General features: G+C 36.4%; 2 protein-coding genes across 3 annotated transcripts in view; one reads left to right on the top strand and one right to left on the bottom strand.

Moving 5' to 3' along the window:
- The first annotated feature begins 12,029 nt into the window (after nt 1–12,029).
- LOC120634469 (guanine nucleotide-binding protein G(I)/G(S)/G(T) subunit beta-1) overlaps nt 12,030–25,843 on the top strand; it is a 37,714-nt gene continuing 23,900 nt past the window's right edge. Inside the window, exon 1 of one of the 2 annotated variants that reach the window (XM_039905080.1) lies at nt 12,030–12,276. The gene's annotated coding sequence lies outside the window, so the exon portion shown is untranslated. The remainder of the gene's footprint in view (nt 12,277–25,843) is intronic. The other variant, XM_039905081.1, reaches the window with a different exon arrangement.
- LOC120634471 lies at nt 21,710–24,346 on the bottom strand. The gene is made up of 3 exons (XM_039905083.1): nt 23,745–24,346; nt 23,312–23,403; nt 21,710–22,370 (listed from the first exon to the last, which is right to left on the bottom strand). The coding sequence occupies exons 1-3, from the start codon at nt 23,983–23,985 to the stop codon at nt 21,876–21,878; spliced, it is 828 nt and encodes a 275-aa protein (XP_039761017.1). The 5' UTR covers nt 23,986–24,346; the 3' UTR covers nt 21,710–21,875.

Raw genomic sequence — 25,843 nt, 5'->3', positions numbered from 1 at the left:
CATCCCTTAAGTAACTGGGTAACAAAAAACTTAATTATTATATTAATACCTACTATAAGAGAAATGTAACAGATACAATCTGTTATTGCTGCCTACGCAGAAATATCTTAACAACAGACCTGAAACCTTCTGTGGTCGGTTAAGAGAGAAGGCTCGTTAGAGCACCCACGTCCAAAATGTATCTGCTACATTCCACCAGTACATGCTGGACTTCATCCATCGTACCGCAAAAAATGATGATGATGATACGATTAAAAACATACATACCAATAACTACATACTTATAAATAAACCGGATTCGACAACAAGTACTAGGAACTAATAATAATTATAAAAAAGAAATTAACTTTATAAATTTATCATCATCATATCAATCCATTGTCGGCCCACTACAGGGTACGTGTCTCCTTCCACAATGAGAACGGGTGCTGTTTGGTGGACTCCACATACCTTTGAGAACATTATGTAGAACTCTCAGGCATGCAGGTTTTCTCACGATGTTTTCCTTCACCTTTGTAGTAAGTGATATTTTAATTACTTAAAACGCACACAACTTACAAAAGTTAGAGGTGCGTGCTGGGATTCGAACTCGGCCCCCCGAAAGTGAAGTTATTTTACATAATACTTAACGATAAATACTTTATTAAATACTTCTTTAAATATGAGAAAGCATAAACAAAGATTAACAAAGATTCGAGGTTTTAACAGCATTTTTTAGGTGAAGTCGTAGTACGAATGTGCTTAATAGGGGGGGGTTTTCAAAGCACTGTAGTTTTTAGGTGGTGACATATTAATACGTGGAATAAATATATGACATTTTTAAAACCTTAAATAAGTTCTTCCCGCGGTTCAAAAAACGATTAGATTTTTATTTTAATCGGATTTTACGACATTTGCGTATTACCACCGAACGAACACGACTAGCTCTGAAGTTAACAATTTTCGCCTCGATTTCCTACGGCATTTCGCAAGTCCCATTAGCCGCAGCGAAACACAGTTAGCCTGCGATTAACAACGTAACCGAGTTTATCTCGTAAATTAATTTCTAAATTGTTAAAATTAGCCTTGTGGCTTTTAATTGCATTGATGTGTGTTAACTTAGCAATTACATAGGTAAATGCTTGTAACTTAAAGCCGCCACTCACTTTATTTGCGGTTGGTCTCGGTAGGTGTTATAATTTGTGATTTTTCCCTGAGAATTTCTTTAACTTCAATGAATGAATGGACAGACTTCTTTGTTTACCCATTATCGTTGTTTTCACAATTAACAACCTATTAGCACCGGCCCACTTCGTGATATCTTTTTGTCCAAATCCCTCTGTGCCTGAAGACCCAAGTCTTCGAACAGTGCGTGTTGCCTGTGAAACTCCCTACAAAAGACCTATGTCCAGCAGTGGGCTTCAATCGGTTGAAGTGATCATGATGATGACACCGGCCCACTAAAAACCACAGGTCTCTACTCAGAATGACAAGAGTTTAGGCCGTAGTCAACCACGCGGGCCAAAAGTGCTTCAAGACTTCGCACGCCGTTATGGAGAACTCTCAGACTGCATACAGGTTTTCACACGCTTGTCCCTTAATTAAGAAGCGCATATAATATTGCGTGCCGGCGAACTGAACTCGCTCAGTCCAAGTATAGCAGTTATGTTAAGCCCATAAGCCTTCGCGAGTTTTCACGCGACATCGTGCCGGAACCCTAAATCGCTTAGCGGCACGTTCTGTCGATAGGGTGGTAATTAGCCACGGCCGAAGCCATTCACCTGACCAGACCAGAAAATTCAGGAATAAAAAAAAATTTAATTGCCCCTGTTAGGGATCGAATCCGGGTCCACCCACTTAACACCACATCGCTCACCGGTGGTCGTCAAAGGTTAAATATTTAGCTCTCATTGGTTGGTTAAGTAAAGCTAAAAAAGTATTGACCGGTGTTTGAATTTGTACACCCGTCTGGCATTTTAATGTAATAACCACCGTTTCCAACGTCCGGCCTGCAGCTGCACAGAGGCAATTATAGACAAGGTCGGGGTAATGGACTTATAGCCGTTAGTTACTTTCTACTAGCTGTAGTTTGCTAGCTCAAAGATAATCACGTGGTAGTTGCGGTCTTACAAATAGAACAGCTTTATTAACAGACATAAAATAAATAAAAAATAAAATAAATAAATAAAATAGACATCCCAGTGGCATTTGTAACAGTTACACCTACGCGATACATTTAAAGGAAGGGGAGTAGGTATTAACAGTAGCTACACGATATATTGATAACTAGCTGGTATCCGCTTCGTCAACGTTTATTAAGTTTTTTTTTTCACGAGATAAAAATAAACTATAGAACTCTCCGTCCTGTCAACTCTATGCAAAAAGTCTGTCTATGCAAAAAGTCATATTTAAGCAGGAGGTCAGATTTCCAGAGAATTTATAATTTCTAAATTTTCTCTGGTCTGGTCTGGTGGGAGGCTTTGGACGTGGCTGGTTACCACCCTACGAACAAAAACCGTGCCGCTAAAAAAACATTAAAAAAAAACAATTTGAGAACCTCCTCCTTTTTTCTAATTCGGTTAAAAAGAGAAACTGCTGTCGGCTTTTGCTAGTTAGATCCTGCCTTCCGAATCGGTGAAAAACATAGAAGACACCCTTTCCAACAAATTGACATTCCAAATGCCGGTTGGCGAAGTCTGCAGCGACCCTGCTTTCTGCGTCCAAGGCCGTGGGTTCAATTCCACAACTGAAACAAATGTTTGTGTGATGAACATAACTGTTTTTCAGTGTCTGGGTGTTTATTTATATATAATATTTGTGTGTATTATATTCATAAAAAAATATTCATCTGCTATCTTAGTACCCATAACACAAGCTACGCTTACTTTGGGGCTAGATGGCGGTGTGTGTATTGTCGTAGTATATTTATTTATTTATTTATTAAATGGGCACTAATCATTCTATTTGACATGCGCCTGCACCATGAATTGAATCGCAAAATACATGATTGGTTCTAATGTATGTCTTGCAACAAGGGACCAGCGGTGATTGGCCGGCTTTTAATCCGGCAGCATTTTGGCTAGCTAACTTAACGCATGCGGGCACACTTTATAAGCCACTCCCACAGAGGCTATGTTTTCGTTGGCAATTTCTGAGCAATAGTTATCATTTATGTTTTTTTCGTTCACTGTGGTACATACAGTCAATAAAAACTGACAGACTTTATGTTTCAAAAGTGATTTTATTAGACTTCAAAAAAAGCTTATTTAATTTCCCTAATACCTGTGGAATATAAAAACAAATCTAATATAAAATAAATAAATACGCTACGACAAGACACACATCACCATCTAGCCCAAAAGTAACCGAAGCTTGTGTTATGTGTACTAAGATAGCCGATGAATATAATATACATAAATACTTATAATATAATAATAATATATATATATATACTTATTTTTTTCTTAAATGTCATATTCATATTCTCTACCGGAAACAAAATTCCGCTTTCATCCCGGCCCGTCTTCAGTATTAGCGGGATTTCCTTTATCAGCTATGTTGGCGCAAAACGGAAGCCGGAAGGCATATTTTATTACCAAGCTATGCTTCATACTAACGCTTCTACAGGCTTCGTCCTGATTGTCGGCGAGACAACCTACAACCCCAAACGACTCAGCGTAGAAATTCGAATTGTGAAACAATGTTCATGGGTATTCTAAGATAGGATATTTTTTTAATTCTACCCCCATATGTGTGAAGTTTGTATGAAAGAACGGCACTTTTCAATTTCTAAATAAATAAAACTCTACGCTTTTGAGTAATAAAATAAGAATCACTTTTGGAAATTTATTTATATAGTATAGTTAGAATCGAACCCACAGCCTTGGACTCAGAAAGTAGGTTCGCTACCCACTGCGCCAATCGGCCGTCGTCATGTCAAGTATGTCTGTTTGTAGTTACTCTATCACCGGTTCGGATGGCAGATTCCACCGAGAAGAAGCCGAGAACAAACTCAGCAGTTGCACTTTTCCAACAGAATTTTACAATCTAACAATCTTTTTGTATCTTGTGTGAGCAAAAGCGCATCTTTTATCTCCGGCAAAGTTTTTCAAATTACCACTCAAGCGAAGCCGCGTTTAAATGCTGGTTTACAGTAAAGAATTATCTCGACACGTGGACATTATTAGAGTTTAGAAGACACCAACCATGTCATTAACATCAAATTAAGGTTAATCGAAATACGAAACCTACCAAGCAGTTGAAAAGTAGTTTGACACAATTTCCTAATACGTTTTTTATGGTCAAATATACCAGCGGTTCACCCCGAATCTATTCCGCTATTAAAACTCGCGTCGTGAACTCACTTTTACCTATCTATTCATGATTGACTTATTAAAGAAATTAGTTATTGAAGCGCCTATAATATAATTCATTTTTATAGTAAAACAAATAGAAATAGACCTAATTCGGCCGACCGACTGGCGCAGTGGGCAGCGATCCTGCTTTCATGAAATGAATGAATGAATCCTGAGTCCATGGCCGTGGGTTCGATTCCCACAACTGGAACATGTTTGTGTGATGAACATGAATATTTTTCAGTGTCTGGGTGTTTATCTGTATATTATAAGTATTTATGTATATTATTCATAAAAATATTCATCGGTCATCTTAGTACCCATAACACAATCTACGCTTACTTTGGGGCTAGATGGCGATGTGTGTATTGTCGTAGTATATTTATTATTTATTTATTTAATTAATAATAAATACACCGACTTCGGGCGTAAAATTATTTACACTTTTAATTGAAGGTACTATTTGGCATTTTGAAAATACTGGACTTCTTACATTATTATTAAATAATAATAATTATTAATAAGTTAAGTAAACTTAGACTTTAGTGTTTAAAATTTTATTTTTGAATTTCATTTTAATTTTATTATAATTGTTTTTTATTTCGACGGCCGACTGGCGCAGTGGGCAGCGACCCTGCTTTCTGAGTCCAAGGCCGTGGGTTCGATTCCCACAACTGGAAAATGTTTGTGTGATGAGCATTAAGTGTTTTTCAGTGTCTGGGTGTTTATATGTATTTTCTAAGTATTTATGTATATATAATTCATTAAAATATTCATCAGTCATCTTAGTACCCATAACACAAGCTACGCTTACTTTGGGGCTAGGTGGCGATGTGTGTATTGTCGTAGTATATTTATTATTATTATTTTTTTAATATTATAGTCGAATTAATTCGTTTTTTAATATATCTTAAGACATTATATATTTTATAATGCAATTGTATTAAAATATGTCAGTAAATTGACTCTAACACATAATTATGACAGAATGAATGTTGAAATTATTTGTAAACGTTGTGAAAACCTGTAATAAGCTGAAAATTCACTTAGCTCACAAAACTTTGACAAGAAAAAATGTATTAACTGTTAATTCTCCTAATAAATAAATATATTAATATTTAACGGTAGTCGGTACAGTACAGTAATTTTATAAAGTGGGTAAAGAACCAAACTTTTGATAACTATAAATTCATATTTGCCAGATATTTGATTAAATTGATTAGGATTTTACAAATACCCTAATAATTATTAACTAGTTAATAGATAGTTTTCAATAAACAATTAAAATTATATTTGATTAATAACTAATGTTCATGACATTGAGTTGATGGGTATTTTGTTATAGATACGGCTACATTATCTATACACTTCAGTCCTACATGAACTCGAACGGTCTTTAGTATTTTTCTTTCAAAAAGTCTTTACAAAAAACCTAAGTAAAGCAGGATGTCAATAAGTTGATATAATGATGATGGCGATAAGATTAAAATCTTAATTCGTGTAACTTTTCGATTTTCACACGCCGGCGTTCAAGTGTTATTATTATATTACAATGGAATAATACCTTAGAACGAAGGCAGATGGCGCTTCCTGTTTGAAATTAAATTTACTGAAATAAACTACACTAGATACAAACCTTCCTTTTTTTTTGTTGACGGCCGATTGGCGCAGTGGGCAGCGACCCTGCTTTCTGAGTCAAAGGCCGTGGGTTCGATTCCCACAACTGGAAAATGTTTGTGTGATGAACATAACTGTTTTTCAGTGTCTGGGTGTTTATATGTATATTATAAGTATTTATGTATATTATTCATTAAAAAATATTCATCAGCTATCTTAGTACCCATAACACAAGCTACGCTTACTTTGGGGCTAGATGGCGATGTGTGTAATGTCGTAGTATATTTATTTATTTATTAATATCACACCATGGTAAGTGATGATGCACTCAAAGATGCGACGCCACACAAGAAAGAAGGAAGATCCCATAAGTTGGACAGACGACATCAATCATTCCGTAATTTGTATATGCATTTTAAAAATTGTAAGTAAAGTCACTAATAAAAAAACTTCTAAAGACATTTTAAAATAATACTCTTTTGAGCAATGCCACTAAGCCTCAGGTGTTTAGTGTTAGAACGTTTAACCGTGTAGTTAGTTTAACCGTGGTTTAACCGCACTCAGTCTGCAGTGAAGGGACCGCGAAGGTCGCAATTGTGGATTCTGCAATCGCGCCTGTCTATCATTTTGGTTTTTCATCTATACATATAAACAAAACTGAAGTGTCCGTCCATATTTCGAAGTAACTGCGGTAAAGGAACAGACTTGTTGATCGCCGACCATGTAAGATGGTGATAACAGAAAGAACACCCGGCTAGGTTTGTAAAGGTGCAGAAGTCATTTGTGGGATTGAGTATACGCTTTTATAATATGATTCCTAAGGTAATTTTGGACCTACCAATCCATAAGTTTAAAGAATGTGTTAAAACACATTTATTACAGCGAGGTTATTATACAATTGATGAGTTACTTAATGACAAGGTTGCTTGGAAGCATCCGGCTCCGCTTTCATCTCTCACAAGATAGAAAAATGAATGTTAAAATATAAAATGTAAATTTCTGATGTTGGAAAAGAGCAACTGCTGAGTTTCTTGCCGGCTTCTTCTCGGTAGAATCTGCCTTCCGAACCGGTGGTAGAGTCACTACACACGGACAGACTTGACGTTTCAAAAGTGCTTGTATTAGGCCTACTTGAAATAAATGAATTTTGAATTTTTGAATTTTGTTGTAGGCTTCTAAGAAGGCTTTTAAACCCGCTAGATAAGAACCCTCGTAGCTCTAACTTTAAATATTGGATAGAAGCAGGCGTTACTTTGCGGAATTCCATGATATATTATAACATTTGAGCTTAATTTGCTATACTGCGCGAAAAGCAGGAGAATCTGTATGGTGTAATTTATAATTTCTTCAATTAATTGTATAGTCAACATCGCCATGTAATGTCTTAACAATTATTCATTGTAAAGTCAACATCTCCCGAGGATGCTCCGGTTTCGGAGCGAAACGTGCGTAGAGGGTACATTGCCCAGGATCTGTTTGGTGTGAGTATAAGGATTGAAAAATATTATAAATTACACCATACAGATTCTCCTGCTTTTCATGGAGCATAGCAAATTAATCTTAATGATCTAACTATAAGTTTACGAATGTGTAATAAACATCGCAATTATATGGAATGCTCTTCTGGCATCCCGATACCTATAGGGTTCCTTCCAGAGGAGGAATTGATACGCTGGCTGGCTGAAAGATTGGCACTACAGATTTAAGAACATACTGAACCCTCAGTCATTATTGCATACAGTACATTGTGTCCAAAAACAGTGAAAACGGTAGCACGTCTAACTTCACATCCGCGGAATGTTGATAGCTCATAAACTTTTACCATTTTGCCCATGTTATCGTAAACGTTTAGAAAATCATCATCATATCAACCCATTACCAGTCCACTACAGGATATGGGTCTCATCCCACAATGAGAAAGGGTTAAGGCCGTAATCCACCACGCAGGCCCAAGCCGGATTGGTGGACTTCACACACCTCAGGTTTCCTCACGATGTTTTCGTTCACAGTGAAAGGAAGTGATATTTGAATTGCTAAAAACGCACATAACTTAAAAAAGCTGGATGTGCGTGCCGGGATTCGAACTCGCCACCTCGAAAGTGAAGTCGAAGCACTACCTAGAAATTCAATAAAATTTAATTTGTTTTTTTTAACAAATGGATTATATATTCTGGCTTTATCTTCTCCCTTATTTGCCAAGGATGACTAAGGTAACTAGCAACTCAACTCAACTAACAAAGGAATTCTTTGTCAATTGAATATGAGTCATATCAAGGTTGATTGCAACTTTTGTTTATTTTTTTTTATCAATATAATATTTTTTTTATTAACGATAGGCCAGCGCGTGACGATAATCAAGCAATGATGAGGTCTAGGTTGGAGGACGCTTGCCTAGAAAAAGTCTATTCACTCTAGCCTTGAAGGTACTCAATAGAAGTGGCAGGAAACACAGTTGCCGGGAGGGTGTTCCACATCTTAGCGGTACGTATCAGAAACGTGGATAAAAAACGTTTATATATTAATTACTAGATGTATTAAGAATAGCCTGTAACAGTCCACTGCTGGAGTAAAGGCCTCTCCCAATGAGAAGGTTTGCCCATAATAAATACTCTGGGCAGAGGGGTTGGTGATTGCAGCAGATGGTAGAAGCACTTAGAATTCTTCAATGCTTCGCTTCAATGGATTCAAATCCACTGCTGGGCATGGGTCTTTTGTGGAGTTCCAAAATCCACAATCTTAGGCCACTTGACAGTTATAATGAACATAAGTTATGATGCATATAACATTTGGCTATTGTATTTTAATAATGATTGACATCATTATTTTTTTATGGGTTAGATATTTAAATTTAATTTATATGGCATATTTTTATGTAAATACTAGCACACCCGAGCGCCACCTGTCGGGCTAATTTGTGAATCTAAACCATCCAGGGTGCCACCCAAACGTATAAAAAAAAATTCATTCAAATCGGTCCAGCCTTCTAGGAGGAGTTCAGTAACATGCACACGCACACAAGAAATATAAGTGTGTCTAGTATATATATCATTTTTGGAGTCTTACTGATTGTCTATCAGCTGGTGGTTAGTTTTACAATGTACAATGACAACAAAGCATAATTTTCTATGCTCCATAAAAAGCAGAAGAATCTGTGCTGTGTAATTTATAATTTCTTCAATCTTAATACTTCACACCAAACAGATCAGATCCAGCACTGGGGCATCCCCTGGAGATGTTGTCTTCACAATAAATAATTATTAAGTGAAATTCACCAAATGTGCTGCCTTTATACCTTTAAAGGTAAAACGCAACAAATATATCATAGTATATCTTGTAATTCTGAACAGTAACTGCTTCTATCTAAGTAATAAAATGATTCATCTCTTTCTGTCATCAGTATTTTCACATACAAAAAAGATAAAACATTGTGTTAAAATGCAACTGCTTTGTTAGTAAGGGGTTTGTTGCACTAAATACCAATTTGAATGCTATATTAAAAGTTTAATAAGTATCTGAGTTTGTCTGTGACATTTTAGCTCCAAAACAAGTAAACTGATTTGATTCAACTTTTTTTTTCAGTTTGAAAACTCAGGGGCTGTTTTTGTTCTTAGCTATTATTTTTGGAGATGTGTTGGAGGTGTTTAAAAATTATTTATTAAAGGTTAAATTATTTATTAAACTTAGACAAAGGGGTCTTTGAACTTTCACAGGTTCAATTGATAAGCAATTAGGTTTACTGCTACTACTGTGGTATTTCCAAGAAATAGTAAACAGCTTATGCTCTAGCATCAAGTAGTCTGCAGGATACCCAAGCTCCCAGCAACTCACAGCATTAAGTGTTAGGTCTTATCTGAATGTTCTCAATATGTAGGTGTTAAATGATGATAACTAAGGCCAAAGGTCAGCTCTCTTTTGTAGCTTTTGAAGGGAATACTTTGTTTTTTTTTTATTTCAAACGAAACGGCCGGCGAGATATAAACCTGGGGTTGGCATGTACACTGTTAATAGAATATTGAATGTAGAGATAACGCAATGTTAAAAGGCCTCGCGACACCATAGACTAAAGCAATTAGATATTTTTACATCGACTGAGGAAAACTTCGACTTCTTATAGGGTTCTTGTCGGAACAGTATTATTGAGCATTTTCAAGGTGAAACGCGTATAAACGTCAATATTCTCGATGTAGGTACAGTAATTAAAATACTTAAATACAAATGAATACTTACCAATAGAACTCCAGTAATGCAGGAATTATGAAGTAATAGGTAGTATAAATACAATTTCGCCGAAAGAAAAAACGTCTACAATATTCAAAATGTTCAGGATTTTGAGAGTAAAACTATTATCAGTTTTCACAACAAAAAGTCCGTAACCAATTACACAGATATTTCCAAATTCGTCGTCGATTTTACGCGATTGTTATTAAAATAATACGCGCAAAAGATGAAACACCCACCTCAACTCACGAAAACAACTGAAAAAACAACAAAGGAAACTAAGTAACTGTCAAGTGCTGTCAAGTCCTGTCAAGTGTCAAAAAAACAACTTCAAATACACAGACGAATAACCCAGACATTGAGAACTAATTAGTCTGTAGGTTTGATTGAACTGTTTTGAAGAGCTGTAAAAGACTTGATTCCAGGCCGTTAAATAAATTTAAAAACAAACACCTCTGAAGTCCTGAAATCTTAAATCTACTCAACCAATATGAAGTAAGGTAGGTGGAACGCACCAATTATATCTTAGCAGCAATATTGATTTTAAACATTTACACCAATCATAAATAGCTGCTAATAATAGTAAGTTGCCATATAAAAAATAGTATTACCAACGTTGTAAATTCTACTAGGTACTGTATTTTTGTTATAGGCTACACGGATTCCATGATAAAGGTATGTGACGACTGAGTTAGATGGGTCGCAATACAAGCATGGCACGCAAAGAATTTACGTTTACCATACAAGGCTAGTTGAGCAGAAAAAAGATACTACACTCTATTTATTCATAATAATAAGAACCAAATCAAGTATTAGTATGGTTTATAACTGGTATTGAGTAAAAGATAATAACACTGGCATGAAAAAATACCTACTCAAACGTGAGTTATTTGCCATCGATCGAAATTAATGAAGTAGGTCTTATTTGCAATAAATATAATTCGTAAGCTGGCTATTATAGCGTTATTCAAAATTTTAACATCCTTTTTATAAAGAGAAGTGGGATGATTTCATATCAACCGATGGACATCCACTGCTAAAAAAAATCTTTTTTTAGAGGTCCTTTGCCTCCAAGGTCCTTTGCCGCCAGCAGATGATATTGAGTATAGTTTAATTTTAAAACGAATTTGTCTCGTAAGACATAGGAATTGAACTGCACATAGTAGTAATAGTAACAAGAATATAAAGATAAACATAGAAATTCTCTAAAATCTAGCTCTTTTTACGACTTTCCTTGGGGTATATTTCGGTGTAACATTACAACACTTAGGCACCTGTGTTTATATAGGTTAGTAGCGTGCACCGAACACAAATTCCGTTCGCCGTGTGCCTCCGTGCCGCGTACGTAGCGGGTGCGGTTTAATCGACGAGTACCTTTATAGAAATTTTGTTGTAAAATAATCTAATTAATTTAATAATATTATAAGATATATATTGTTTGGTAATAACCATACTGCTTCATAATATAGTTATTACTTATTTCCAAAGCTTCTTTAAAAATCGAAAATATTCGGTACCATATTCTTTCAATTATCTTGAGTAAAGACAATGTACTCAGAATACTTAAATTGAGTAAAAATGTGCTTCCCTTTTTTATTTATTTGGAAAATAGTAATATATTTAAACTTGCCGCCATAGGCTTTTCACGCCCAGTTTGACGTCACGGTACGGGGGTCACAATCCAGCCTTACCGCACCCTATTTCATTTTATGCGAAACGACGTATGTGCAGCTCACATGCTACATGTCTTCCTAATTCTATTTTATTAAAGTGTACTTTTGCTTAACAGAAGATGTAGTTCTTTATTTCTCCTCCAGAGTGCGCAATCGAATCTGTCCACAGCAGCGCAGAATCTACCAATAACGTACAAGGCACTTTGACGCAATTTGCAAATGGCCGTGAAAAGGATTGAGCTCGAGGGTGTATGAAAAACTAAAAGGTGAAAGAGCCCGTGATAAAAAACTTGTGATTAAATCTAGTTCAGTGTAGTGTTAACAGAATTATTCAAAATGAATCAAAAGGATAGGATCCAGTGTTAACGGTGATTTAGGAAGAACCTGAACACCAGACACTGGATAGCCTACCGAAGAGATTGGCTGGCTGTGGGGTAAAGTCCTTATTCTTTTTCATTGTCGTATTAAATCATTTAATTCTCCATTCTAATATAGTTGTGATTGTGCGAAACTTATTTCGTTAGGGTGTGTCACTATAGAATATGGAATTGGTTCGAAATGGTCGCCGGTCGACTCTGTGGTAGGTACACTACACCCTATGTCTTGATTTATTGTTTCTAGGATGAACTAATCAATTCAGTAGTTACGATATAGCAGTAGTATCGGTAAGGGGCCTATTTTACCGAAGGATATCCTGAATTTGACAAAGTAAGGCGGTGATTCGTTGAAATTCGGGTTTCACGTTCGGAAAAGCGTATAGCCACAGCCCATACGTTGGTGAGACATCGATTTGTACGTTTGCCTTATCAATTTGTAATTTTCCCCCATGTTTTGGGCGTTATTTGGTTACAATTGGGGTTTTTTCAGCGAAATCTTCATTCTAATACAGAAATCTGCTTGCAAATTTACCTTTCATGTACATTTATACTATTATCTTGTGAATATTTCAGGTGAATATTTCGCTTTTACGTGTGTGAAAAGATATGACCTGCAACTAAGCTGACACTAAAACACCTTTTACAATATGTTTGTCATGTTGTACAATGATTGATACTTAATCTGCTTATCATATGTATTTGTTCAAACATTTATAGATCTATAAAAGTAGGATATTGGTTGAGTTATTTTATTGAATGTGGGATGCACTATTACAATAGCATAAACTATGTACTGAAATTTTAATGCAAATTTTCACCTATAACCATACCATACAGTATACTGGCAAAATGACCTCTTGATATTGTAGGTTTTGCTATTAGGTTCAAAAAGATCAGCTCTTGTGTCATCCTAATTTCATTTTACTCAAATCTACTAAAGAAATTGATAAGTCTTGAAACATTCCTATCTTTTCCCACATGGTATACCTACTGCAAAATTTGAGGTTGAACCATGTGTGGTGTTGTTCTTTTTAATGCTTTTTTAGCTCTTAGTTTTGTGTGCAGCCAATTTAACACCTGTCTTCTAAGTCACTTGCCTACAGCCTGCTTGCTGCTTTGCTTATTCCTTCTTTAAGTATAATATAGGGCAAAGCAAGTTCAAATCTCAATATCATGGCTTGCCTGACATTGTTAGTCATACCATATGTACCAATACTCACACTCACACTAAGCATAATATAAGAAAAAAAAAATGACGCATATTCTGCAAATATAAAAATATCTTGGCCTGCCTGAAGTTGGGAGTTATACCATAAGTACCAATACAGTTCTTACTGTGGCCAGGCCAACATGGACTCACATAGTACTTAGTATTAATGTGTAGAAAAAAAATTGAAACTTATTCTGCAAGTATACTACTGCTTAAACTCTCATAACTGCAGCATTGGAGATGACTAGCACATTCATCATTTCCATCACAATTACTTATGAATAATTTAAAAGAGAATGTATAAATTTGCTTATTAGAATCTTCTTACAAGTAATATGTGAAGAGAAAACTTTATTGCAGTTTGGGGTTGGATTGTAGAAAGCTAAAATATTAAATAAATATATTATGACAATTCACTCATAGCCATCTAACCCCAAAGTATGCGTTGATGTGTTATGGGTACTAAGAAAACTGATGAATAATATATGAATGATATACTAAATAATTCTATAATACAGATAAACACCCAGACACTGAAAAACTTCTGTGTTCATCACACAAACATTTTCCAGCTGTTGGTTCGATAGCCACGAACAGCATATCTCAACATATATATTTGATTTATTGAATTTGTGCCTCAAATCTCTCTGATTCTGTTAAATGCATTTTCACATATCCTTCACACTCTGTACAGCAGGATCCAATAGGCCTAGTATAAACAAGCTACAACTAAATTATTTTTAGTTCTTGGAAAAAAACCTCTTGTAACATTTCTTATGTCAGTTATTTTTCTGGATTTTAGGTAAGTGTTGAGTGTAAAAGGTACCTATGGGTTTGATTGTGAAGTGATTATGACAGGTCTGGTTGTATTTAAAGCTTTCACTGCTACCTACTATCCGGCTAGTATAAATATACTGCCATGCGGTTTCAAAGTTCTGGACAATGCAGCATACAAAATGGTTAGGGTTTCAACAAGCCGCCATTTCTTGCAAACACTTCTAGGTTAGCATAAATACTTAACTTAGACTTCTCTAAACATTAGATAAGGTTGTAGTGTGTCTAACATCATTAACTATAAAAAACAAATTAATTAAACATGTTGTGCAAATTATAAACACAAAAGTTTCAATCTCAATTGTATAACAGCTTACAGTTGATAAGCACCAGATAACAAACCCAATTAACAAGCAAAAATATGCTTTAATACAACCAGTATTGCAAAATTTGGATTATCTAATTGTGATTCAATGGCTCCCCACACAAACATCAATATTATTAACAGTATTCGGCCAATAGCTAAATTTATGATGTATTTAGTCTAAGCCAACATTTGAAGAGTTTTAATGAAAATTTGCAATCAATGCAAAAAGAAGGTTGGAAGGGTCATAGCTTTGACAATATAGTGCTGAAATTTGAAACAACTGATAACATTTCTCAAAAACTAAAAATTCTTATTTGACACTCAATCAATCTTGGCGAAATTTTGCATAGAAAGGAAAGTATCATGGAGTGATGTACATTTATTCCGGGAAAAAAACAAATTCTCCTGTATTTTCAAAAAAACCTTAAAACATATGTTTAGTTCAAATTTAAGAGTTATTACAAATACTATTATATAAATTGCCCTGTTGAAAAATATATTGACCTTTGCATATATGCAAAGATGGGATTTATGTGAGGGGTGGGACTCACAATTTCATTATATAGGTATCCCTAACGCTCAATGTAATGTTACAGCTTCTTGGCAATTGATGCTAGGGTATCCTTATTTTTAAGTCTAATTTAACTTCAAAAGAATGAGTATCAAAAAGCCATTGAAAACTATCACCTCATGTGTAGGTTGCTATGTAGTAATTTGTTTTAATTACAGTTTTGTTTTTTAATTATAGTTCACATCAGTTATATTTATCTCATTGTATAAAAAAATCTTGTTATTTGTTTACCATATTAGGATTTAGACATTGAAACTACAAGGCAGCAGTCGCTAAAGTGGTTTTAGATATAGGTCTGTGATAATAATAGCGATACTTATATGGTAGTAAACTGTCCGGCAGAAGAAGTAACTTGATAATATTTCATAATGTTCAAAGTCAATGTAGAAAAAGATAGATCCCTATTTTAGACTGATAAACAGAACTATATTACCAAAATAATTATACCATAATTCTTTGCAAATTAATCTAGTCTGAACAAGTAAGCTGTTTGCTATATGGTGACGGTAAATCAGAATACAGTTATCACCACCCCTCCTTACCATGGGTTTTGTAAGAGGTGGCTAAGGAAATCAGAGCATGGGCTGAAAAACAGCATGGGCAACAGAATACTTTCTACTATTGCTACCATTGAATCTTTTTCATATTGAATGAAAAAGCAAAGTTTGGAAGCTATAATTTTATGAGTTTTTTTTCTAATTTATTTATTCTGTGATCATTAGCATAACTTAACTGCTAATGAATGAAACAACAATTATTGTAAAAGTATAAAACTGCATAACAGTGATCAAGCCCACCTCCGAAACTTGTAAAATTACCACTATTCATTGGATATTTATCAAAAAATCTAAATATGTCCAAAAACAATGAAGTGTGTTGTTAGAAACAGTTTTGGTATGAGAATATAGAGAGAAAAATGCTATGTATTATGTATAAGATACCAAAGAACTATAACTTCTCATGTAGACGCATTCCTTTTTTTGTTCCATCAATAAATAGAGGGGCATAAAGAATGCTTTATGCATTTCTATTCAGTTCCAATGAAAATAGGAACAGTTTTCTCAGCTTCTTAAAGAATCCTAATATTTGACGCATTATTTTCGCTTTTATGCAGGTAATTGTAGATATCTAGCTTATCTTCTTTTTTTTCACATTAAGAAGAAATATTCAGAAAGTATATGCCGTTTACAGAACCATGATAGTTTGTCTAGATTTATTCTTATAGGCGTTTTAATGAAAATTGACTTACCTATATCTACTAGGGCGCGAAGTGTCGGGTTGCGAAATATGAATACATAACGGTTTTCGCGACTACTTGATAGTTTAACTCATTGGTGCATAATATCGTGTATCTGGGATAGAATTTCCTATCTATGTTTTGAATGATAATTCTTTTAGCCATACGGCGACCACTCTTTCCTGTATGATCTAATTAAATTTTCATCAGATTTGTAGTTCATTCTTTCGCAAACCATCAAAAGGTTTGATTTCACCTTTTTTTTTTTTGGCGTGGTGGAAAAGCCTTATTGCTTGCTAGCTCCGACCCTTGGGCAGGACGGAGGTTACGTGGGACGGGCTCCTCTACAGGGGTATACCCAAACTAAAAACCACCACGGCATGTACCTCTTGTTTGCTTTGTTAGATGCCCGGGGAATCCGTTGTATACCTCCCGGACAAACGTGATTTCACCATAGGCATTTTCACCCATCATACCAATTAAAAGGAAGAATAGTTTGTAGCTGCGGCTTTGCTTGTGCCATGCCTCTAAAATACTCTATTATCCATACCATTAACTATCATTAATTTGCTTTCGTTTTTTTTTGCATGTTTATATACAGTAATTGATTAATTAAGAAGCTAAATTGTCAGCGAGTGTTTATTTTATTCCACTAATAATAAGTTTGTAGTCTGAAATAATGGTATTTGTAAAGTAGCCTGAAAAAAAGCGCGATTGAACGCGCGCGTTAACGTGAACTAAACCGCGGTAAAAGGCGTAGTATATTATAAATACGAAATGTACTATCATAATCTATTACCTTTTTAAGTTTAAATATATATAGATGTCGATGAAATTTTGGCAAGGAGATAGAGTCCACATACCAGGGAAACTTTTTATCCTCCAAAACGAAGTGTAATTAAAATCAACAGCTTATTTTTCATAAAAATCTCAAAAAAAGCAGGCTTTTATAGTTTATTACTAGAACACGTTTTATGTAAAATACTACTTGTAATTTTTTTGTTTGATGGAAAGGGTGACCTATTACGCTAGGGTTGTCACAGTGGCATTGAAAAATGCGATTTAAATGTGCTAAGTATACGCTTACTTATATTACTATTGCACTGCTTGTAAACCATTTAATAACTGCTGTTTGATGTCGAGCTCCTTCCTTCTTTATCCAAAGAATCTCACTTATATTGGGATATTCTAACCGTTAGGTACTTTTTACTGCAGTAGTTAAGTAACCTTGCAGGATAATCATTCGGATTTTGTGTTTGAAAGTATCAAGGTAGCTAAATTCTAATTCCTAATTGAACATGGACAGACCTAATAAAATTTAAATTTTTCTTCAAGGAATTCGTATTTGACCTAGTACTGACATATTTTTGTATACTGTAAAGTAGAAAAAACATTCCAGACAAGCTATTATCATTCCATGCAGCACAAAGATAAAATTCTGTCCGCGTTGGCAACCCTACCATATTTAATGGCTAGTAGTAGTGTACCCCATAAAATTATTAAATCATTCTACCCTCATCATTCTCTATGTGAATCACATGGGGTTTCCCATAAAGGAATTAAATCATTTCTATGTAATTTTAGAATTATGTTAAGATTAATATTGCTGAAATACTTGTCGGCTTCTCAGTAGATTCGACAGGTCCTTTTTTAATTGCTTAATTAAAAACGCACATAACTCCGGAAAGTTTGAAGTGCGGAGTATCGTGCCGGAGATCGCACTCTGTCCCGAAAAGGAGACCGATGTCCCAGCCTAAAAAATAAATCAAAATTCATTTATTTCAAGTAGGTAGGTAGTAGTAGGTTTCTGTTTGTTTGTATTGACTCTACCACCGTTCGGCGTATCTAGGCTATCAACGTTTCTATAAGGCAGGATCCTAGGTACTTATATTATAGGTTTAATAAAATCTTTTAATATGAATATGCTTATGATGCTCACATGCGTAGTATCGGCTAGTTGTAGTAGAATCTTTTCGCGTCACATCTCGTCCTAATTTCCGGCGTGGAGCAGTAAAAAAAAAACAAAATTAATTTATTTCAAACAGGCCTAATTTAAGCACTTTTGAAACGTCAAGTATGTCTGTTTGTAGTGACTCTTCCACCGGTTCGGAAGACAGATTCTACCGAGAAGAAGCCGGCAAGAAACTCAGCAGTTGCGCTTTTTCCAATATCATGTACCTACAAACAATCATTGTTCTATCTTTTGACGACCGATTGGCGGAGTGGGCAGCGACCCTGCTTTCTGAGTCTGTATATTATAAGTATTTATGTGTATTATATTCATAAAAATAATTATCAGCTATCTTAGTACACATAACACAAGCTTCGCTTACTTTGGGGCTAGGTGGCGGTGTATGTATTCTCGTAGTATATTTATTCTTTATTCAATTATAACTGTAAAACAATCGATATCTAGTAACTAACTACATTTTACACGTGTGTGATAATATAGGAGTTACGGTCTAAAGATTTGGATCAGCATGTTTTAGCTGTAAATGCGCAACGTTGTGTATTGCGCCGAAGTACGCACTACCGGTATCGCCGATTAGCAACACTTACGTAAAATGTTTTGTGCTGATTGTTAGGAATGATTGTCAGTTTGGTTGTTGAAGATTAAGAGCTAACTCGCTAATTCTGTAGCATTTGCAATAACAATAAGAACCACGCACTTGCAATTTTACCGACTATGTGCCCTAATTAGGTAGGTATTTAACACGCAACGCCTGCAAAGCGTCTTCGCCGGCCCCGATTTCTGACGTCACCGGAACGCGAATCCTTACCATTTTTTTTTTTTTTTTTTTTTTTTTTTTTTTTCTCTCTTCCTACACAGGAGGGGAAATCCTCATGGACACCCGCAGCGCTAGGTACTGCCGGACTTGTACCGGCTAAAACCCCCCCTGTCACCTCGTTGACCGTGTACCCACCTTTCGGCCTAAAACACGACAACGATTTTGAAAATGTTTCATGGACTTGTTTTTCTTCTCTTTTCTTCTTTCTCCTTTTCCTGTATAATAGTCTCTAAATACTTTGCGACAGTCACCCAGTTTTTTTCCGTCTTCAACATTTTATGCACCAAACTTTCAGCGTTAAATTCTCCGATTTCCTCACTAATTTCTCGTCTTTCCTTGTCCCAATTGACGCAATTAAAAATTGTGTGCATTGCATCATCCGTTTCGTTGCAGTACATGCATCTCCCTGATTCTCTTTTCCCAATGCCTCTAAGGTAGTCCATAAACACGCCATCGCCCGTAAGGCACTGCGTCAGTCGGTAAGATAATCGGCCATGCTTTCTACTCGTCCATCGTTCAATATTAGGAATGAGTCGGTGTGTCCATCTGCCTTTGGTAGACGTATCCCATTCATTTTGCCATCTCGCGAGTGTTACCTGCTGAGCTGAAATAGCGAGATCGGAGTTTTTCGATTTTCTTGCTTCTGTCCTCTCAGCAGCAAGTAGATGGATAGGCGTTAGGTTAGCTAACACCAGCGCTGCATCCGTCGATATGGTTTTGTAGGCAGAGCATACTCGGAGTGCTAACACGCGCTGTGCCTTGAGAACCCGCCTTCTGTGTAAAGCGAAGGTCATCGCTGGCTCCCAAACTGGTGCAGCGTACAGGATTATTGACTGGGTGGCCATGGCTAACGTCCTCCTTTTGTTGTCGCTGGGTCCCTTTGTGTTCAGGAGTAACTTACAGAGAGCTCTCGAGGTCCTAGAAGCTTTCTCACAAACCGACTTTATGTGCAGCCCGAAATTTAATCCCGAGTCCAGTTTTACTCCTAAGTATGTTACACTAGATGATGGTATCACTGTCTTTCCCCCAAAATCAAAGTATATCCTGTGAACATTCTTTTTCCTGTTAAAGACAACTGCTTCAGTTTTCTCCGGCGCGACGTCTAAATTATTTTGGTGCATCCACAGGTCTATGGCATGCAGCGTCTCATTGGCTTTAACCACCATATCATGCGCCTCCTTCGCAGTTACTGAAATCGCTAGATCATCCGCGTAGCAGATAAGCTTGACTCCTTCAGGGGCTTCGATATCCATCACGTCATCGTAGAGTATATTCCACAACGTAGGGCCAAGTACTGATCCCTGTGGTACTCCCCCGGTTATCTTTGCCGTAACTTTTTTTTCCAATTGTATGAAACGGTTTGTAAAATAGTCCACTATTACGTTCATCAAGTGTTTATTGATATTCCGAGATTTCAGCTTGTTGATAATCGTATCCCACCTTGCTGTATTGAAAGCATTTCGGACATCAACCAGTATAAGGGAATTCCATTGGTTATTGAGTTTCGCTTCTTTTGCTGCTTGGATCACTTCTTCTATCGCGTCAACAGTGGTTCTTCCAGGTCTGAAACCATACTGGTTTTTGTGGAGCCCTCCACTTTTTTCAATCTCCTGAGTTAGTCGAATGTTTATAAGTCTTTCATATGTCTTTGCAATAACATTTAGGAGGCATATAGGTCTGTACTTTGTTCGATCGCTGAATGATTTTTTAGGCTTATCAATCAGTACAAGCTTTCCAACTTTCCAGCTATCAGGAAAAGTTCCTTGTTTTAGCAAACTGTTAAAAAGACGTGTAAAATATCCCGTGTTATTGCAAATAGCAGATTTAATAACTTCAGGTGGAATTGCATCTGGGCCTGGTGCCTTTTTTATCTTGATTCTTTTGCTACAGTCTTTTGTTTCATCCAGCGTGAAAGCAACAGTTTCAAAGGCCACGTCACTCATCTCTTCTCTCGTTAGTTCACGCGTGTGAGCCAAAGTAATGAACAGACTTTCGAAAATTTCTCTCTTTTGATCTAAGGGTGCTCCCTCACCGGGAGCATTCACGTGTACTGTAACATTATAGATTCGTCTTTGAGCATTACATTACAATTCTACCTCCCTGACGCTCCCTCACCGGGAGCATTCACGTGTACTGTAACATTATAGATTCGTCTTTGAGCATTACATTACAATTCTACCTCCCTGACTGACGAGTATTTGCGTGTAATGTAATATTGATTCGACTTTGAGCATTTTCAGCATTTCATAGCAAGATGTCAGACGAAGCGGTCGTTGTGCTGAGTGCGGCAATATTAATTCGACATTGTTATTTACGTAAAAAAAAAACACAGAAGAAACGATATTGGTGTCATGAATTATATCAAAACCGGCAAAATACAGGCGGTTTGGATATTTTAGAAAGAATCAACCGACCCATAAGTAAACTTAAAATGTTTTTAAGAATCTCTTCTTCGGATTTTGAACACTTAATAAATCTCATTGGACCATATGTTAAAAAAGAAGATACTAATTATAGACAAGCAATAACAGTGCAAGAAAGATTAGCTGTTACGTTACGATTTTACGCATCTGGTGATTCTTATTCAAGCTTGCAGGTTACTTTTAGAATGTCCAATCAGATTATAAGTTGTATTATCAAAGAAGTGAGTGAAGCTATAATTGGATGTTTAAAAGAAAATATACTGGTGAGTTTATTAATCTAGTTTATTAATCAATCAGATCTCCAAATTCACGCATAAACCCCTCACTTTCTTGGCTATTAATACTGGCTTCAGGCGAAGAAAGTTGGGCGTCTGCAGTGGATGGAACTGCTGCTGGTGAGGGTGTACTTTGGAGGCCTGATGGTCCAGCATGGTTTGATTCATTACGCGAAAGTTGAGAATCAGGAGTCCAATATCCATGTTGCTGGTACATGTACTCATATTCACCGCGATCGGCACTAAACAAGATATTGGAAATGTGGTGCTGTACACAGGCCCTAGTATTTTGAGAGTACGTCTTGAGTTTTTCAGTAATAAATTTCCCAAAAGTAGTGCATTCATCCGATTTAGCAGAAGTAAAGTCTTGCAAAATTTGGAAAGTCGAGTGCATTATTTCATCACTTCCATCCACCTTCGCTTTTTTCCGTTGTGGTGCATCAGGATTTTCAGGTGGCTTGTTGCGAGTCTCCTGCAAGTCTTGTGTCCCAGGTTCACAAGGAATCTAAAACAAGGTTTTTTTTTTCAGTTACCTAGCATACCAGATGGTTGGCTAAATTTGGCTGAAAACTTCAATAACCAGTGGAATTTCCCTCATTGTGTCGGCGCTATAGATGGCAAACATGTAGTCCTGCAAGCCCCATACAGAAGTGGAAGCGATTACTATAATTTTAAAGGTTTTTTTAGTATAGTTCTATTTGCGGCTGTGGATTCAAATTACAATATAATATATATAAACTGTGGCTGTCAAGGGAGAATCTCTGATGGAGGAGTATTTAATAATTGTAATTTGTATACTAAAATGCAGAATAAATCTTTGAATCTACCACAGCCAAGAGCATTGCCGATGCGGAACAAACAAATTCCTTATTATTTTATTGGGGATGAAGCTTTCGCATTATCAGAAAATATAATGAAAGTGTATTCAGGACATCATCGTAAAGGAACAAAGGAGAGAATTTATAATTACAGACTTTGTAGAGCACGGAGAGTAGTCGAAAATGTGTTTGGCATTATGTCAGCAGTTTTCCGAGTGTTGCGGAAACCCATGTTATTGCAACCAGAAAATGCTACTTTAGTAGTTAATGCCATAGCACACCTACATAACTTCTTACGAAGAAATCGGCGAAGTAGGGATTTGTACACACCTCCGGGATCTTTTGACAGGGACAATTTAGGAGTAATCACACCAGGATCTTGGAGGGCTGATACCGAAGAAAATGCTGGTTTAATGGATTTGGATGAACAACAAGAAGCAGCACAAATAGTTCCTCAAGAGATACGTGAAGAAATTAGTAATTATTGTTCGCAAGAAGGAGCAGTACCATGGCAAAACGAATATGCTTAATGTTTATTAATGTCCTGCTTTATTTAGCCTTGATAGGTTAAAAAATATTTAAAACCTGTGTAAACAGATATTAAATGTAATATACATAATATACTAACTGAATCTGTTGTCTTCCGTGGTTCATATCTGTCCAGTATAAATGATAAAGCTGCATATGCGAACCAGGTACTAGTATATACTTCTTCTGCACCTGAAATATAGATTATGTAATATGTACTGAATTGAATAAATTAATAAATAAATAAATAAATAAATAAATGGTGAAGGCACCTATAGTCCACTTGTTTAGGTATGCGGATGCCCAGTTTTGAAGTGTAATCAACATTGATCAAGATCATTTCTAATCAAGTTTACATTTTTTCTAAACAAATGGCCTATAGTGAAGGTATCATCAACAAACAAAACATGCCCTAGGTACACACGAGTCGTGTGGAATGTGACCTCTCCGCCACTCACACTCACCCCTTGCTTGTCACAGTTATTGTCATGACTAAAGTAGATGTAGGTACATAAATAAAATATGTTACCCACCTTTTCCGGTTCCTGAAGCACTTTTTTTCATTTTGCTCTTTTCTCTTCTAAGAGATGCTAACAGGCTTGTGATTTTCTTTTGACATTCTTCTACGGTTATTCCAAATTGATCCGATAATTTCACCCAACCGTCTTGTTTTATTATTTTATTAAAGTGTTGAGGATGCTTAGGGTCCCATAATTCCCTGATTTCCCTATATTTTTCTATGAATAATAGAGTCTTCTCTTTGTCCCAAGCCATTACTTAAATTTACAACTGTCCGTGACGCCAAAAAAATCTCCGAAGCGTCAGAAACACTTTATGACAACGTGCGTTCACTTCACTGTCACGTAGGCTACTGAGCGGGCGGGCGGGGGGCTAGGGGCAGTGAAGCCCCCCGCCCGCCCGCTGAAGCTGTGAAGCGCATTGATGTTACAAGTTGTATCAAGATATTACACATTGTATCAATACAAGGTGCGCATTGTAATGCTCGGTTCTCCTCCTTCACTGATGTATGCCCGTTTTGTATCATTACAAGGTGCGCATTGTAATGCTCGGTTCTCCTCCTTCACTGATGTAATGCTCAAATCTGTAACGTTACATAACACGCGAATGCTCCCGGTGAGGGAGCACCCTTAGGATAACCACGTTTTAGGGCTAGAAATTTGCATTTGGCTTTTAACGATCTTATACGCATCGCCATATATATCAAATTCGAGATTCTTACAGAGGTCCTCCCATGCTTTGGCCTTTGCTGCTGCTATCATCGTCTTTAGCTCTTTTTTTGAGACTTTATACACTTCTTTTAGGTTTTCTCTTTTGTTTTGTTGTTTGCATTTCTGAAATTTTCTCCTTTTTTGTCTCGTCTCCTTAATTTTGGTTTGTACGGTTTCGTTCCACCAGTATGGTAGTTTGTAGTCGTCGTCGCATTTCACGAAGGGTGTACTTCTTTCGTATGCTTTAGCAATAGCTCTTTCACAATGTTCCTTGTCAACTGCTGTGCTAGCTATATCTTTTCTCAAGACCGAGTTAAATTTATCCAGATTTGTCTTTCCTCGTATATACTTTGTTTTATTTGCTCCACCTTTCATATTTAGTTTCGTCAAAATATATTTATGATCGCTCATTGATTCGTCTTCTAAAACAGACCAAGTCACTTTATCTAAGTTGGGACTTCCACTGATAATCGTTACATCAATAAACGACTGTCCGTTCTGTCGAACACAAGTGGGAAATATGCCATCATTAAGAATAACAAGGTCTAGCCTGTGGATCCATTCTAAAAGTTCCTCTCCCTTTTTATTCGTTTGCATCCCCCCCCAGCATGGGTGTTTTGCATTTAGGTCTCCTGTAATTATGATTTTCTTATTCCGCGCTTGCGACTCAGTAAGATCTTGCTGTATTATGCTCAGATTATTCTTAAAATCATCTAGCGTGCACTTGTTAGGGCTTATATAGATGCTATAAAGTGTAATATCGGCTGTCTCTATGCAGACAAAACAGTCTGCAGAGCGATAGGTTCTGACTTTGTATTTCTTACTAAAATTTAGGATCATTGTGTCTCCGTTCGCATCGCTATAGCACTTTGTTCCTTTGATCTTGCATGTTTTTATATTTGGTTCACTAATAGCAACAAAGTCACATTGCATCTTGGCTGCAACTAGGTTAGCCATATCATGTGCAGTTACGCTCCTGTTTGCATTTATTTGTAGGACTGTGAACGTTCTGATCTTATTTTTCGGTTTTTAGCTCTTCTCATAATGCCGAGAGCTCTTTGGAAAGCCATACATCTACTACTTCCAGCTGCGTGTCCTTGTTTTTCACAATGTGGACAGAACAGTTCTTTGCTGCAATCTTTTGCTTTGTGGTCATCACCAGTGCATTTACGACATTTTTGGCTCCTGTCCACTCCGTCGCAATGCGCAGCTCTATGGCCGTAGCCCCAACACCGGTAACATTTCAATATTTCTATTCTTTCATGTATCTGACATATATTGAGTCCAACTCTTAGTTTGCCCTTGTCCAAGATTTTGGTACAATCCGATTGTTCTATCCAAATTGTCGCTATTTGGTTTCCATTTTTCATAGGTCGCAGTGCTTTAACTTCTAGCTGTTCTTG

Source organism: Pararge aegeria, chromosome 24 (assembly GCF_905163445.1).
Source record: "Pararge aegeria chromosome 24, ilParAegt1.1, whole genome shotgun sequence".
In the NCBI taxonomy this organism is placed as follows: Eukaryota; Metazoa; Arthropoda; class Insecta; order Lepidoptera; family Nymphalidae; genus Pararge; species Pararge aegeria.
This window is presented reverse-complemented; position numbering and strand designations above follow the sequence as displayed.

Bases quoted from the DNA above. Each gene is read 5' to 3' on its own strand.
- LOC120634471 (XM_039905083.1), bottom strand. From the start codon at position 23,985: ATGGCTTGGGACAAAGAGAAGACTCTATTATTCATAGAAAAATATAGG. The intron at 23,404-23,744 runs GTGGGTAACATA...TCTATATTTCAG, and splicing joins TGCTTCAGGAACCGGAAAAG to GTGCAGAAGAAGTATATACT. The intron at 22,371-23,311 runs GTTAGTATATTA...ACCTTGTTTTAG, and splicing joins CACGGAAGACAACAGATTCA to ATTCCTTGTGAACCTGGGAC.